This window comes from Benincasa hispida, chromosome 1 (assembly GCF_009727055.1).
Source record: "Benincasa hispida cultivar B227 chromosome 1, ASM972705v1, whole genome shotgun sequence".
NCBI classification, from domain to species: domain Eukaryota; kingdom Viridiplantae; phylum Streptophyta; class Magnoliopsida; order Cucurbitales; family Cucurbitaceae; genus Benincasa; species Benincasa hispida.
In genome coordinates this window covers 12,697,444-12,710,464 of record NC_052349.1, presented here as the reverse complement: position 1 = coordinate 12,710,464, position 13,021 = coordinate 12,697,444, and the positions used below count along the sequence as shown (strand labels likewise).

The 13,021-nt window shown below is 32.6% G+C and overlaps 1 protein-coding gene across 1 annotated transcript; it reads left to right on the top strand.

Annotated features, from left to right (window-relative positions):
• The first annotated feature begins 4,246 nt into the window (after positions 1-4,246).
• LOC120081022 (pre-mRNA-processing factor 19) lies at positions 4,247-12,913 on the top strand. Its single transcript, XM_039035705.1, has 18 exons — positions 4,247-4,407; positions 4,502-4,587; positions 6,245-6,316; positions 6,620-6,676; positions 7,459-7,545; positions 7,874-8,021; positions 8,103-8,224; positions 8,378-8,494; positions 9,509-9,604; positions 9,690-9,749; positions 10,272-10,346; positions 10,576-10,680; positions 11,496-11,612; positions 11,695-11,772; positions 11,847-11,943; positions 12,059-12,110; positions 12,245-12,315; positions 12,484-12,913. The coding sequence occupies exons 1-18, from the start codon at positions 4,395-4,397 to the stop codon at positions 12,597-12,599; spliced, it is 1,569 nt and encodes a 522-aa protein (XP_038891633.1). The 5' UTR covers positions 4,247-4,394; the 3' UTR covers positions 12,600-12,913.
• The last annotated feature ends 108 nt before the right edge of the window (positions 12,914-13,021 follow it).

Here is a 13,021-nt window from a genome sequence, read left to right as displayed (position 1 = left end):
GAGGTGTCTGCACTTGACATGTGGTGGGTTGTACGATTGGACAATTTTGCTGAAGGACTGACGGCGATGGCACCTTTGTATTGGGGAGGACAGTGCTAGTTAAGGCTATTATTGACGAAGGTGACACCATTTGGTAAAAAAAAAAAAAGAAAGAAAGAAAGAAAAATGAGCATTTGGTGCTCTGATACTATGTAAGACACGAATAAAATAATACTGCTATGTGCAAACAAGCAGAGGAATTCATTAAATAGAAAAAATAAGGACACTTGTCCAACATGGATTGACTATAACAACCAGAACAGAAAAGAAAAAAAAAAAAAAAAAGAATAACAGAGTGCAAAAATAGAAAAGAACAGAATTATGGAAATATCTTCCATCAGATCGTCATTCAAAATGTGTCATTTTATTTAGTTCACCTTGATTTTTCTTATTTTTAAAGAATAAGAAGATTGTTAAGAAAAAAATCCAAGCAACCTTATCTGAATATAAGGATTGATTTAGGTCACACAAAAGTTGATTTGTAGATTAAAAAAAATAGAAAAGATCGACCAATAGATTTGATTATTGGATTATAGGTTAAAAAAACAAAAATAAAAACAAAAAAGATATTGTATTTGCCAACTACACATATTCTCTTAATGCATATTTAATAAGCACATATACAAATTCAACTAGTAAAAAGTGTTGTCATAACTAAAAGTGATAACTTCTCGTTGATTCTTGCTAGTTAGTGTTTTAATGGGAAAAATATATGGTTGGTGATTTAAAATATGTTTGGATTATATTTTGAAGTGTTTAATTTAATAAATAAGTTATTTTTACAATAAATTGAAATATTTGGGAACCACTCAAAATAGTTTTTAAGTATATTTTAATCCGTGTTTATAAAAATGTTAAAAGAAAAATGAGTTTTCTTGAAAAACATTTTTTTTTCTAAGTCAATTCAATCAGGTTCTTAGGGTGTGTTTGGAATGCATTTTCATTTTAGAAATAAAAAAAAAAAAAAAATTAGAGTGTTTAACTACCATTAAAAATAGTTTTAAAGGTGTATTTTCGACATTTTTTTGTCGAAAGTGTTTAAATAACAATGATTTTTTTGAAAAACACTTTTTTCTTGAGTCAATTCATATGGACCCTTAATTTTGGGCATCTTTTTTAGTTGGTTCCTATATTTAAAAAAAAAAACCATATTTCTAGTTATTAAGTTTTAAGTTTGATTTCAATTTAGTTCATTAAAAATGTTACAATTTTACCTTTGAGATTTGAGTTTTGTTTCAATTTCGTCCACATGTTAATACTTATACTTTAACCTCGATTTTTTTCCTAAATATTCACTTTAGTATTTTATGTTAATGTCTATTAATTAATTAAAAAAAATAGTGAAGTAAAATTTTAAAACTAATTTTGATAGTGATCAACAAAATAATGAAACTTAATTAATTATAATTATTTCAAATCAATGAAAAAGACATTAATACTAAAATTTAGTATTTAGTGAAAAATTAAAGTTAGGGATATAGTTGAACCAAAATTCAAAATTGGGTAAAATTGCAATAATTACACCAGTGGATTAAAATTAAATAAAACTCAAAACTCAATCACTAAGGTTTTGTTTAATAACCATATGGTTTTTTGTTTTTATTTTTTGAAAATCAATCCTATAACATTGCTTGCACCTCCAAATTTCTTCTATTAGTTTATACTTTTTACATATGGTTTAAAAACTAATTCAACTTTTGAAAACTAAAAAGGTAGTTTTTACAAATTTGTTTTTGTTTTTAGAACTTGATTAAGAATTCAACAATTGTACTTAAGAATGATGCAAATTATTGTAATAAATTTGGAGAAAATATACTTCGTTTTGAAAAACCGAAAACAAAAAAGAAATGATTACCATAACATTTAAAATTTTTATTAACAAAATAAAAACTAAATCCAAAATCTCCTATGAAATGGCTAGATGGGAAAAAAAAGGGAAGAAACAATAACATATACAGATCCAAAACAATGTTTAGAATAAAAAAAAAAAAAATCAAACCTTTTGTTTTTTAAAAAGAGGCATTTATTTCTCAAAGCCCGCCCGAATGGTTGGATTTGCTGAATAAGACGTTTTTGGTTGGACGCTGGCGGCCGGCCCACAAGCCGTTGAAAGATGAAAGGGCAAAATCACAAAAATTGTTGTTTTGCTTGTAGCCTTGTAGCCATCAATCAATCCCATATTTCAAAAATTGAGAGTTGCCTTCATTTCTAACAATACCTAACTTCTTCACATGCATCCTCTTTTTCAACCCATTTTGGCTACTTTCTTACCATTTTCCCATTTCAAACCATATGATTTAACCTCTTTGTTTGGGCCCCCTTACTTGGATTTTGATAGTTTGTTTCTCATTTTGGTTAGTAATCATGACCGCATGTTAGTATTGAATTGTGATGGAATCATCCTAGGTTAGGTTTGATTTGTTCGTGAAATTCAAGGCACATATTATTATTTTTGGATGACCTTGATTGGATGTCGAAGTAGTTGAATGAGTTAGAATAATGCCAACAAAAAAAAGAAGAAAAAAAAATAGTGAAACTCACTCCGCAATCTAATCAGTAATTCGTTGTATGTGGTGTTGGATTTGTCATAGGTTGAGTTAAATAGGGACAATGTTTCATAAATGATAAGGGTGGGTGTTGCTATTGCTAACCTCAATGAAGATGTTTCCTTTTGCGACAAATGTGGATAAGGAAAAGTCATTAACATTGGTGGGGATGGGGGCGTGGTTGCAAGTTGCAATCATGATATTAAATTTTCCATTGGCATATCGATATTTCCATTCATATTTCCATATTTTTATGGGTCCGACGTCAACATTAGGGATGAATCTATATTTTTACTGTATCGTAGAAAACTCTATGAAACATAAAAAATTTTAAAAAATATCATTAATGTAGATATAATGTAAATAATAGATATGCTAACTTGTTTATAAATCATAAATGTTTATTATCAATTAATTTATTTTTTTTATTTTTCTAAAAATGTTCATCGAAATCGATATTTTATAGACATTTTCATAAAATGAAGACTTCGATATTTCCGTGTTCATCAAAATCGATATTTTATATACATTTTCATAAAATTAAGACTTCGATATTTCCGTTCGAAATCGACATTATAAACCTTGGTTGTAATTAGAGGTGGATAAAGATTTTGACTGAACTTCATGGCTAGTTAAATGAATTAAGATACCAAAATTTAGATTGTGAATGAGGTTTTTATAAATGCTTTATTGTATTTAAAACTATTTGTCATTACCATAAAAATTGACATTATAGCGACACACAACTGTTGAAAGACATCAGTTTAAAAGTAGGTTGAACGTATTTAAATGGAATATTATCTTGATTAACTACACGCATTATTAACAAAATACTATCTAAATAGACACATTGAAGCTATATCGACAATATTCAGTCTAGTTCTATATTTGTAGTTTACTTTTACTATTTATCCAACAAAAAGTTAATATCATAATAGTTATTATAAATCTCACCCTAACCGTATCACCCCCTAGATATACACAAAAGACAAATTTACTCATACATCTCATTCAAATGAGTAAGAATAATTTTTTTTTAAAAAAAAATGAAAAACGAGATCTCTACAAACATTTCTTTTATAAAATTTGAAAATATGTTCACATAATGTGTCTTTACTAATTAAGTAATTTGTAAGGACTAATTAAGATTATTGGAAAATACACGAACTAGTTTTAGATAAATATGGGCTGCTTGCGACGCTGAAATGATACAGAATGTGGGGAGTTCTGATGTTTGAGGAGTTTTGATGTCTAGAGAGTTCTGATCGAGTATGAACGATCGAATATGTTCAAACATTGAAATAATATACCATACATGGAAGGAAAATAACGGTGAGATACGAAACACGTTTCGAAAATGAGTCAACAAACAATTAAAATCGATGAGATAAGATAATGAATCTCAAAACACTGAGATATATAAGATGTAGGATATATCATGGGTCCCCAATCAGTCCCATAAACATATATGAACTAAAAGAAAACAGGTCAAAAGACCCGAATGATAATTTAAAATAAATACAAAAACTCTCGGGTAATAAAATTGGGCTGCTGGTAACATAAGCCCAGGGTACAGGTGGATTCGATCAATGGGCTGGGCCGAATTTTAAGATTATAACGAAACCCGGCCCATCTAAACCAAGCTTTTGAAAATCCCTAGTATCAACCTACGGACTCTTTTCTTCCCCGATCTCTCCATCTCTACTTCGTCTCCCGCTGCCGGTTCTGACTGCCCCAGCGTTGCCGTCCGTTGTCTGGGAAGTCGTGCTTCGCCGCTACTGCACTCATAGACCCTTCATCTCCGCTAAAATGAACTGCTCCAGTAAGTTTCCTGTTTCTCATTCATGGTAATTCCTCCTGTCGTTCCCTTCATTTTATGTTGATCTCTGTTTTTGATATCTTGTGTTGCTCTGCAGTCTCCGGTGAGATTCCGGAAGAGCCAGTTGTCTCAAAAAATTCTGGATTACTCTTCGAGAAGCGCTTAATCGAGAGGCATATTTTGGTATGATTGCTTTGTCTTTCCCCTCCCCACTTGATTCTTTTCTCCATATGTTGTTTTAGGGTTTTCTCCCTCTGTATTTCCGTTTCACCCCGCGCAATGTAAAGCTGTTTTTCTGTTCGGATCTTTATGCGTGCATTTCTCGCATTATCTCCCTGAAATTATGGGGTGCAAGGGCTTCTTTATCCATTTCTTCCTTTATTTTTGAAAAATTACGATATTTTAATCGAGATAACTTCCCGCAGCTGCGGATTTTGAAACTTAGAGCCATTTCACTTTGTTTTTCATCGTCGAGATATGTTAAAAATTAATACGCATGTCCACTTTTTTATTAAGAAAAAATCTTATCGTGTCAAAGGACCAATTTTTAAGTGTGCTTTCGTACTTTTCTTGTATTATGTTTTTTCTGGCATTCTTTTCCAACTTTTTCGGGAAGGGAGTTAAGCAGGACTTTGTTTTTGTTGCATGGATTTGCAACTTATTGGTTGAGCCTCGTTTCAATGGTTTGATGCGTTTCCCTTTCCTGCCTTACTGACCAAACACATTTTTACTAGAATGATAATTCTATAATCGAATAAGTTTTCTTATAATCTCGTGGATATTTATACTTTGAATTTTGTCGTATGGTTTCAATTTGGGGATGATAGCATTGATCACAATCCTTTATGTCCAAGAATTCAAATCCGTTTGTTTTTTTTGTTTTTTGTTTTTTTTTTTCCCTTTAAATTAAACCTATAAACACCACTTCCATTTTTGTTTTGTTGTCTACATTTTAGGAGTTTTCAAAATCAAAGCCAAATTTTGAAAAAAAAATTTAGTTATTAAAAACTTGTTTTTGTTTTTGAAAATTGGCCAAGAATTCAAATGCTTAGATAATGGGAGGTTGTGAGAAAACAAGCACAATTTTCAAAATTAAAAAACCAAATTTCATATTTCATATTTTTCCTTATTGAGAAAAAGAACTCAAGTCCTATTTCATAACCATTTGATTTTTTAAAATTTAGCTTATGAATACTATTTATCTATACCTATTGGCTTCTTTAGTTTGTCATTTTTCTGGGTATGTTTCTAAAATCCAAGCCAAGTTTTGAAAACTCAAAAAGGTTTTTTTTAAAGACTTGTTATTGTTTTTGTAATTTCGCCAAGAGTTAAAATGTTTACTTTGAAAAGACGAAAACCATGGGTAGAAAATAAGCATAATTAGCAAAAACCAAATACCAAATAGTGATCAAATTGGACCTTAGTTTTTGCATTTTGGTTATTACTCATCAGTACATACTTATATTTCAGTCCTATTAGAATTAGATAATCTGATACGCCGAAGATGCAAGTAGGGAAAGAAGAAGGGTTGTGATTGTACATGTATTATTCTTACTTCTAAGCGTGTAAATTGGATCCTTCTCTATCTGATATCATTTTAAGATCTGGTCAAATGATTTTATTTTTGTACAGTATAAATTATTTAATGAATTATTTTTAGTGCTTTTATTTGCTCCAATCTAATACAACATTGAGTTTCAAGGGATTTACTTCAAGGGATTTTAATTTGAAAATTTGTAACTTTTTGTTGCTTTTGTCGGGAGGGATATGTTTAAAATTACTTTTCAGCAAAATAAATATTGTGTTTGATTAGTTTAAATCGTTTGTTTTGCATCTCCAGGACTATGGGAAATGCCCTGTTACAGGTGAACCCCTTTCCATCGATGACATTGTTCCAATCAAAACTGGAAAGGTATGGAAATATCTCTAATTCTATTTAGTTCAGTTCTAAATATTTTGGGCCGTTTTGATTTCTCTGTAAAATATGCATGTATGATGTTACTGTCAGTGTAGATTTGGAGAAATAGTGTGTGAATTGGAATGTCAAGTGGTCTGTAAGCTACGTAGCTGTAGCTCTATTTGATAAAGTTGAAAAGTGTAGGGGTTAAATGTTAAAGACATCAGATAGCCTATTATACATTTTCCTTCCGAATGTCTTTTTTTTCCTGTTCCAATTCTTCTCCTTTAACTTCACTCTTCATTAATTTTTCTGCAGATAGTCAAGCCCCGGCAAGCTGCTAGCATCCCTGGAATGCTTGGAATGTTCCAGAATGTATGAAATTATGGTCTATAATCTATTTTGTTTCCGTAGTTGTCCTTTTGATCCATAGCTTCGATGCCCTTGTGCTTCTGGAAAATTCAATATTCTTCATTTTTATTTTTCATTGGATTTATTGATTAGCTTCGATTGTATTATCATGTGTATAGCTGTACGTTATTCTTTGTTTAACTTTTTTGTAAGATATATGTTAAATCCCAATTTATGAGAAGTATATGAATCATGAATGTTTTAATGTTTATTTCCTAGTTATTTATCTCTATCAGATTATCATTTCACATCCTTGATTGTGTACCTTCTTTTTGGATAAGAAACCATTTCATTGATGGTGTGAAATTGCAAATAAATAAATAAATAAATAAAAATAGGGCTAAGCTCCCATTCAAGAGAGTTACATTAGACCGCTGCAAGCGCCATCCAAGGGAGTTACATTAAACATCCAAGAGGGTTACATTAAACCATTTATCCAAGGGAGTTATTGAGTACTTAACAGTCACATCATCTTTGGATGTTCATGTTGACATTTTGGTTGTTAAACTATTTACATGTATTTTATAGAGCATTTAGTTTGTATTTTTCTATAGAAACTATGTTGAAATTTAAGCTATCTTATGTTTTAAGTTCCAGATTGTATTTCATTTTCATCATTTTTTGTTCCTAATAGATGTATAGGCTTAACACAAAATGGTATCTTATTTGTTTCTTTTTCTAATCATGCTATTTGCATATACTGTTTCTTCATCAAAGTGAAAAAATGTCTTTTTCCCTAATGATAGGAATGGGATGTTTTGGTGCTTTCCAATTTTGCATTAGAACAGCAGCTGCATACAGCTAGACAGGAGCTTAGTCATGCCTTGTATCAGGTATATTATTTTTAAAGAAAATTTGTTAACTCCGAATTTCCAAGGGTGTTTGAACAATTTATCTGTTTTCATCTTCATTCCGCAGTCTATCCATGATTATATTTATATACTTTTGCCACACAATTTTGCCAATTGATTTCAGCTTTTCAGATTTGAATTTTTGGAGCTATCTATATCTTTATACTGAATGGTTTACTTCTGTAATCCAGCAATGTTTTGCAAGCAATATATTAAGCATATTTATGTTTTGCTATGTGGTGAAGTCATGATGAGATGATTAGAGTTTCGAAAGCTCAACTCTGGTGTAATATATATATTTTTCTTTTAGCATGATGCTGCATGTCGTGTGATTGCAAGACTTAAAAAGGAACGGGATGAGGCTAGGTCCTTACTTGCTCAGGCAGAGAGGCAGATGCCTTTATCATCAACTTCATTTTCATCCAATGCTACTGCTGTCAATGTTAATGGGAAAAGAGGTTTGTCCTCTCAATCATCCATCAGCATGGGTTTTCATGAATCCCCTGGTTCTAATTTGAGCTGATTTTTCATTTTGCCAGTTAATGAGGATGAGGAATTGGGTCCTGATGGGAAGAAAATACGTCCAGGAATATCAGCCACAGTTATCTCTGAGCTCACAGATTGTAATGCTGCTCTATCACAACAAAGGAAGAGGCGGCAGGTATTTTGATGAAAATTAAAGTCAATTGAATATTATTATCTCCTATTAAGTAAAAGGATAATTGTTGAATGGATGATGTGAATGTTTAAGATGTCAGCGGCAGGATTTCCTGATAAACGTGCACTAATTTGTTGATTAATTCTTTGATCTCAGATACCTCCTACGTTGGTTCCCGTTGAGGCTTTAGAAAGTTACAACCAGATTTCTAGTCATCCACTTCATAAAACAAGCAAACCAGGCATTATATCTCTTGACATCAATCATGAGAAGGTACGATTCTGAAGTGTATCAGCCTATATTCAAATAAGTTTTCTTAGATAAGTATTGCGTGGCCTTCATTAAAACAAATTTTTGAAATCATACTTGCGAGTGGGATCGACCATTTTATTCAATCTGACCAAGGGGCTTTTTTGGGGGAAGAATGGGGCATGCATGTCACATTTGTTTCACGGTTCATCCCTTGCTTCATTTTCCCTTGTAACAGTCTGAACTTCTAAGTCATAAAATGATAATAGTTCAAATATTTAGAAGGATTTATCCTTGTTTTCCCCACCTTTTTGATGAAAAGTGAAACTTATCAATTTTACGTGGAATTAGTAAAGTAGTTTTAAGCTTAGAGATTATGTCCATATGCTTTGGAAATAAACAGAAGAGTTTTGATATGGTGAATTTTTGTTTGGATACCACCTACAAGGAAAATCCAAGAACACTCAAAGATAAACTTATATTGCAATATAAGAATAGCCTATCATGTGGGCTCTCTCTCTCCCAAATTCCCACAATGGAAATTCCTACCAAAATTCTTCCTTGACTTTGTCCGTGTCAACAAACAATTCGAAATGCGTAGACTTTTTTAGAACAGGTCCGAGTCAAATAGTAATGATTCGAAGCACCTCTTTTTACACTATTTCAGAAACCTTAATAAACTTCCTAGCTAATTACTAATATGACATGACCTCACTAACAAACATAGTAATAATCCTGAAATATCCATAACTATGGTTCTTCACATTTTATTTCCCATTATTCATGTCATTAATCCAAGGTTGTATTATGAACTAAACCATGCACACTGCAAAATTGTTTTATAGAGTTCTACATAATACTTGGCCTTTTCTTAAAAACCTTCTATAATGCATTGTTTATCTTGGTGTGACATAGACTATTTATGGAGATGATGGTGAGTTGAAGGTTGATTTTCCTTCTAGATGAATATAGCCATTGCTAACAATAGTTGCATAAATTTACTTCTCAGACAAGGAATTCTCTTTTTCCTGGTTTTAGGATGTCATTGCGACTGGAGGGCTGGACACAAATGCTGTTCTTTTTGGTCGGTCGTCTGGGGAGATTTTATCTACACTAAGTGGCCATTCAAAGAAGGTTTCTTTGCTGGATTGTAGCATTCCAGTGCATATATTATTAATATTTTTTTTGCTAATTGGAATATTGAACATTGTTTGTCTAGGTAACAAGTGTCAAATTTGTGGGCCGAGATGATTTATTCTTGACTGGTTCAGCTGACAAGGTTAGGGTTTATTTTTATTTATTTATTATATATATATATATATATATTGAATGGTTATGAGATGTTTTTTTTCCTTCTATTTTCAAATGTATGTTTCAAACTTCGTGTTTGTAACTTTTGAGGTTTCCAGGTAACTTCTGAAGATCATGTTTTCTTCTTCGGCTGAGCGTAGTCAATGCCTGACCAAATGAAATTAATTTTTGAAATACAGATGAACTGCTTTTGTCCTTAAAGTCCTATTAGTAACTAATTAGTAAGTGCTAGGCTTAATAATTTAAACATATATATCAACTGCTTCTCCTTTTGTCCATAAAGTCTTGGTTCTGAGTTTAGGTTTTAGGTTTTTCATATCTTGGCTTCATAAACTTGTTTTATTTGTTTATTTATTTTTTGAAACCTCATGAACTTGTAGTTATTTCAACTTAACCAGGAAATGATCATATCATAAGATTTGAATTGTTATATATATATATATTTTCCAATCTAAACTGAGAGTAGTAATAACTCATCCTAATTGTGCAGACTGTCCGTGTTTGGCAACAATCTGATGATGGGAACTACGATTGTAGGCACATTTTAAAGGATCATACAGCTGAGGTAAGTCATTTTTTTAGTTCAATGGCCATCATTGATCATCAATGCTGGTTATAGATGAAACAAGGTTCAAACACTCGGCCAAGTTGTATGGTCTCAATTGCTAAGAGTCTTATAACAGTCTATAACGCTAAAGAATTCTAAAATAGGAGCAAATCATTTCTGATTTTGTACGAATCAATGTCATACCTTAACGTACTGTAAAGGAATATCAACTTTCAAAATCTTACAGGTCCAAGCTGTAACTGTCCATGCTACCAACAACTTCTTTGTCACTGCCTCCCTTGATAACACATGGTGTTTTTATGAGCTTGCTTCAGGATTATGCCTGACCCAGGTTAGTAAGTTGCTTAATTTTCCACGAGTGTATATTTGTTGTCTCTGAGATAGACTGTCTTGAATGCTTTGTGATGTACTTTTAGTTGATTGCATGTTTTATGTGCCACAGTATTATGTATACAATCCAGGTGCTAGGTTTTCTTTTTGTTTCGTTTTTCAAAGATGGATGACTGAGTGTTGATATATTTCCAAATATATGATACAACTCTGTCAGTCGGTTGTGATAGTTTGAGGTTTTGGGATTTGATATCAAGTGGAAAATTCCTTCAATACTGAAGAGTGGCCAGTTGGTCATAGAGTATTTAACCACTTATGAATAGAGCTATTTCAAGCATTTATCAAATAAAAGGGCACTAAAGACTAAAGAGTCTCAAATACATGTTCCTCAAATTGGATGCTCCACATTTAATCCTCTTTAAACAGTGATTACCTAAAGCAAAATATTGTTGTAGAACTGATTGAACTATTGAGATTGAGAATTTATCTAAATAATGTGCTGCGCTGCTGGTGCTGCCAAACAGTTTGCGAATAAGTTTGTGTTTGCCATTTCACCAACTTACCAAGTTTGACTAGTGGTAGGGTCTCCAAGTAGTCTCATTTCATAGGCAAAATGCCCACGAGTGACTTTTAGGATAATTACAAGGTTCTTTTCCTAGATGCAGTTTTATTTTGCAGTCCCAGTGATGATAGAAAATCTTGTTGTAGTTTTTGAGAAAAGGTCACCCCCATTTAGATTTGTATGACCTGTTTGGTTGGTCGGTTGGAATTGGGTTTGTTGTCTCATAGAAAATTTATCTATCTTATCCTCCGCAGGTTGCAGAGGATTCAGAAACGGAGGGCTACACATCTGCTGCCTTTCATCCTGATGGTCTCATCCTTGGAACAGGCACGTCAGAGGCTCTTGTTAAAATTTGGGATGTAAAAAGTCAGGTGCGAGATTCTCTAACTTGGCAAGATATATCCCCACATCTCTAACTTTGTGTGCTCATTTCTTTAATGCTTTTGCCTACAGAAAAATGTGGCCAAATTTGATGGACACGTTGGTGCAGTAACTGCAATTTCTTTCTCTGAAAATGGTTATTTCCTTGCGGTATGTGTTGAATTGGTTGAGGTTAAAGGTTTAATAACTTGGACATGATCGCAAAATAAAAATCGAAATTGCAGACTGCAGCTCATGATGGAGTAAAGCTGTGGGACCTTAGAAAATTGAAGAACTTCCGTACATTTGCACCTTATGATTCAGAAACTCCAACGAACTCTGGTACTTTTCTTTCTGTAGATGCCGAATGATGTAACATAACTAGGAGGATTATGTCTGACGTTTAGGTCATGTCTTGTTTGTGGGAGTAACTGCACATCTGTTTCTGGTTCTGTAGTGGACTTTGATCATAGTGGGTCTTACCTTGCGATTGCTGGCTCAGACATAAGGTAAGCATTTGGCCCTTGAAATTATTTCTAATCTTCCAGCAAATGGAAATCAGTATTCAATTTATTTATCGCCTTATTTTTTGTTCTTAGTAGTTTCTACAAAGTCTAACGACAAGGCTTGCTTGAACTCACAGGGTTTACCAAGTTGCTAGTGTGAAATCTGAATGGAATTGCATCAAAACTATTCCAGATTTGTCTGGCACAGGTAACGTTATCCCTCTCACATGTGCGCACGTGTCATATATTGTCAGGTTAATAAATGGGAGTAGATACTAAACCAACAACACGGAGAAGGCATTTATGATTCATGCGGATTTTTGTGTATAGTCTACAATTGCTATTTGATTAAAATTCCGGTTTTACTTTATTTCAGGGAAAGCAACTTGTCTAAAATTTGGACCGGATGCAAAATACTTGGCAGTCGGGTCAATGGATCGAAATCTTCGAATTTTTGGTGTGCCTGGGGAAGACGGTGCCATGGAGGCATGAGTTTGTATCCAGAATTGAAAATTCCAGAAAAGATGAACGCTAGCTTCTGATTATATTTGCACGATTACAGGTTTGATTTGAAACCAGATTCCGAAGCAGAGGCATCTTTTGAGAAGGTTCTCCAGCAAAGTTGAGAGTTCTTTACGCCCAGATCACCATGTTGAGCAAAATATTTTCGCCAATTTTTTTCAGTTGTAGTTTGGACTAATCAGGTTTGATTCTCATTTCTATGAATGATTTTGCAGAGGTGTCTGCTGTCCGAACTTCATGTAGCCATAGAGTTGTTAATATACGCTGACAATTTTCATTGACCATTTTGTTGCATTCTAGTAGTGGGTATACTTTATTAATTATGATCATTTGGTGTTATTAAGTAAATCCTTTACTTTAATAATATCAAGTGAATATTCAGTCTGCAAAAT

What these genes read in the sequence shown, in the direction of transcription:
- LOC120081022 (XM_039035705.1), top strand. An exon ending in TGCTTGGAATGTTCCAGAAT is followed by an intron (nt 6,677 to 7,458) that starts GTATGAAATTAT and finishes CCCTAATGATAG; the next exon opens with GAATGGGATGTTTTGGTGCT. An exon ending in ATTGCTGGCTCAGACATAAG is followed by an intron (nt 12,111 to 12,244) that starts GTAAGCATTTGG and finishes TTGAACTCACAG; the next exon opens with GGTTTACCAAGTTGCTAGTG.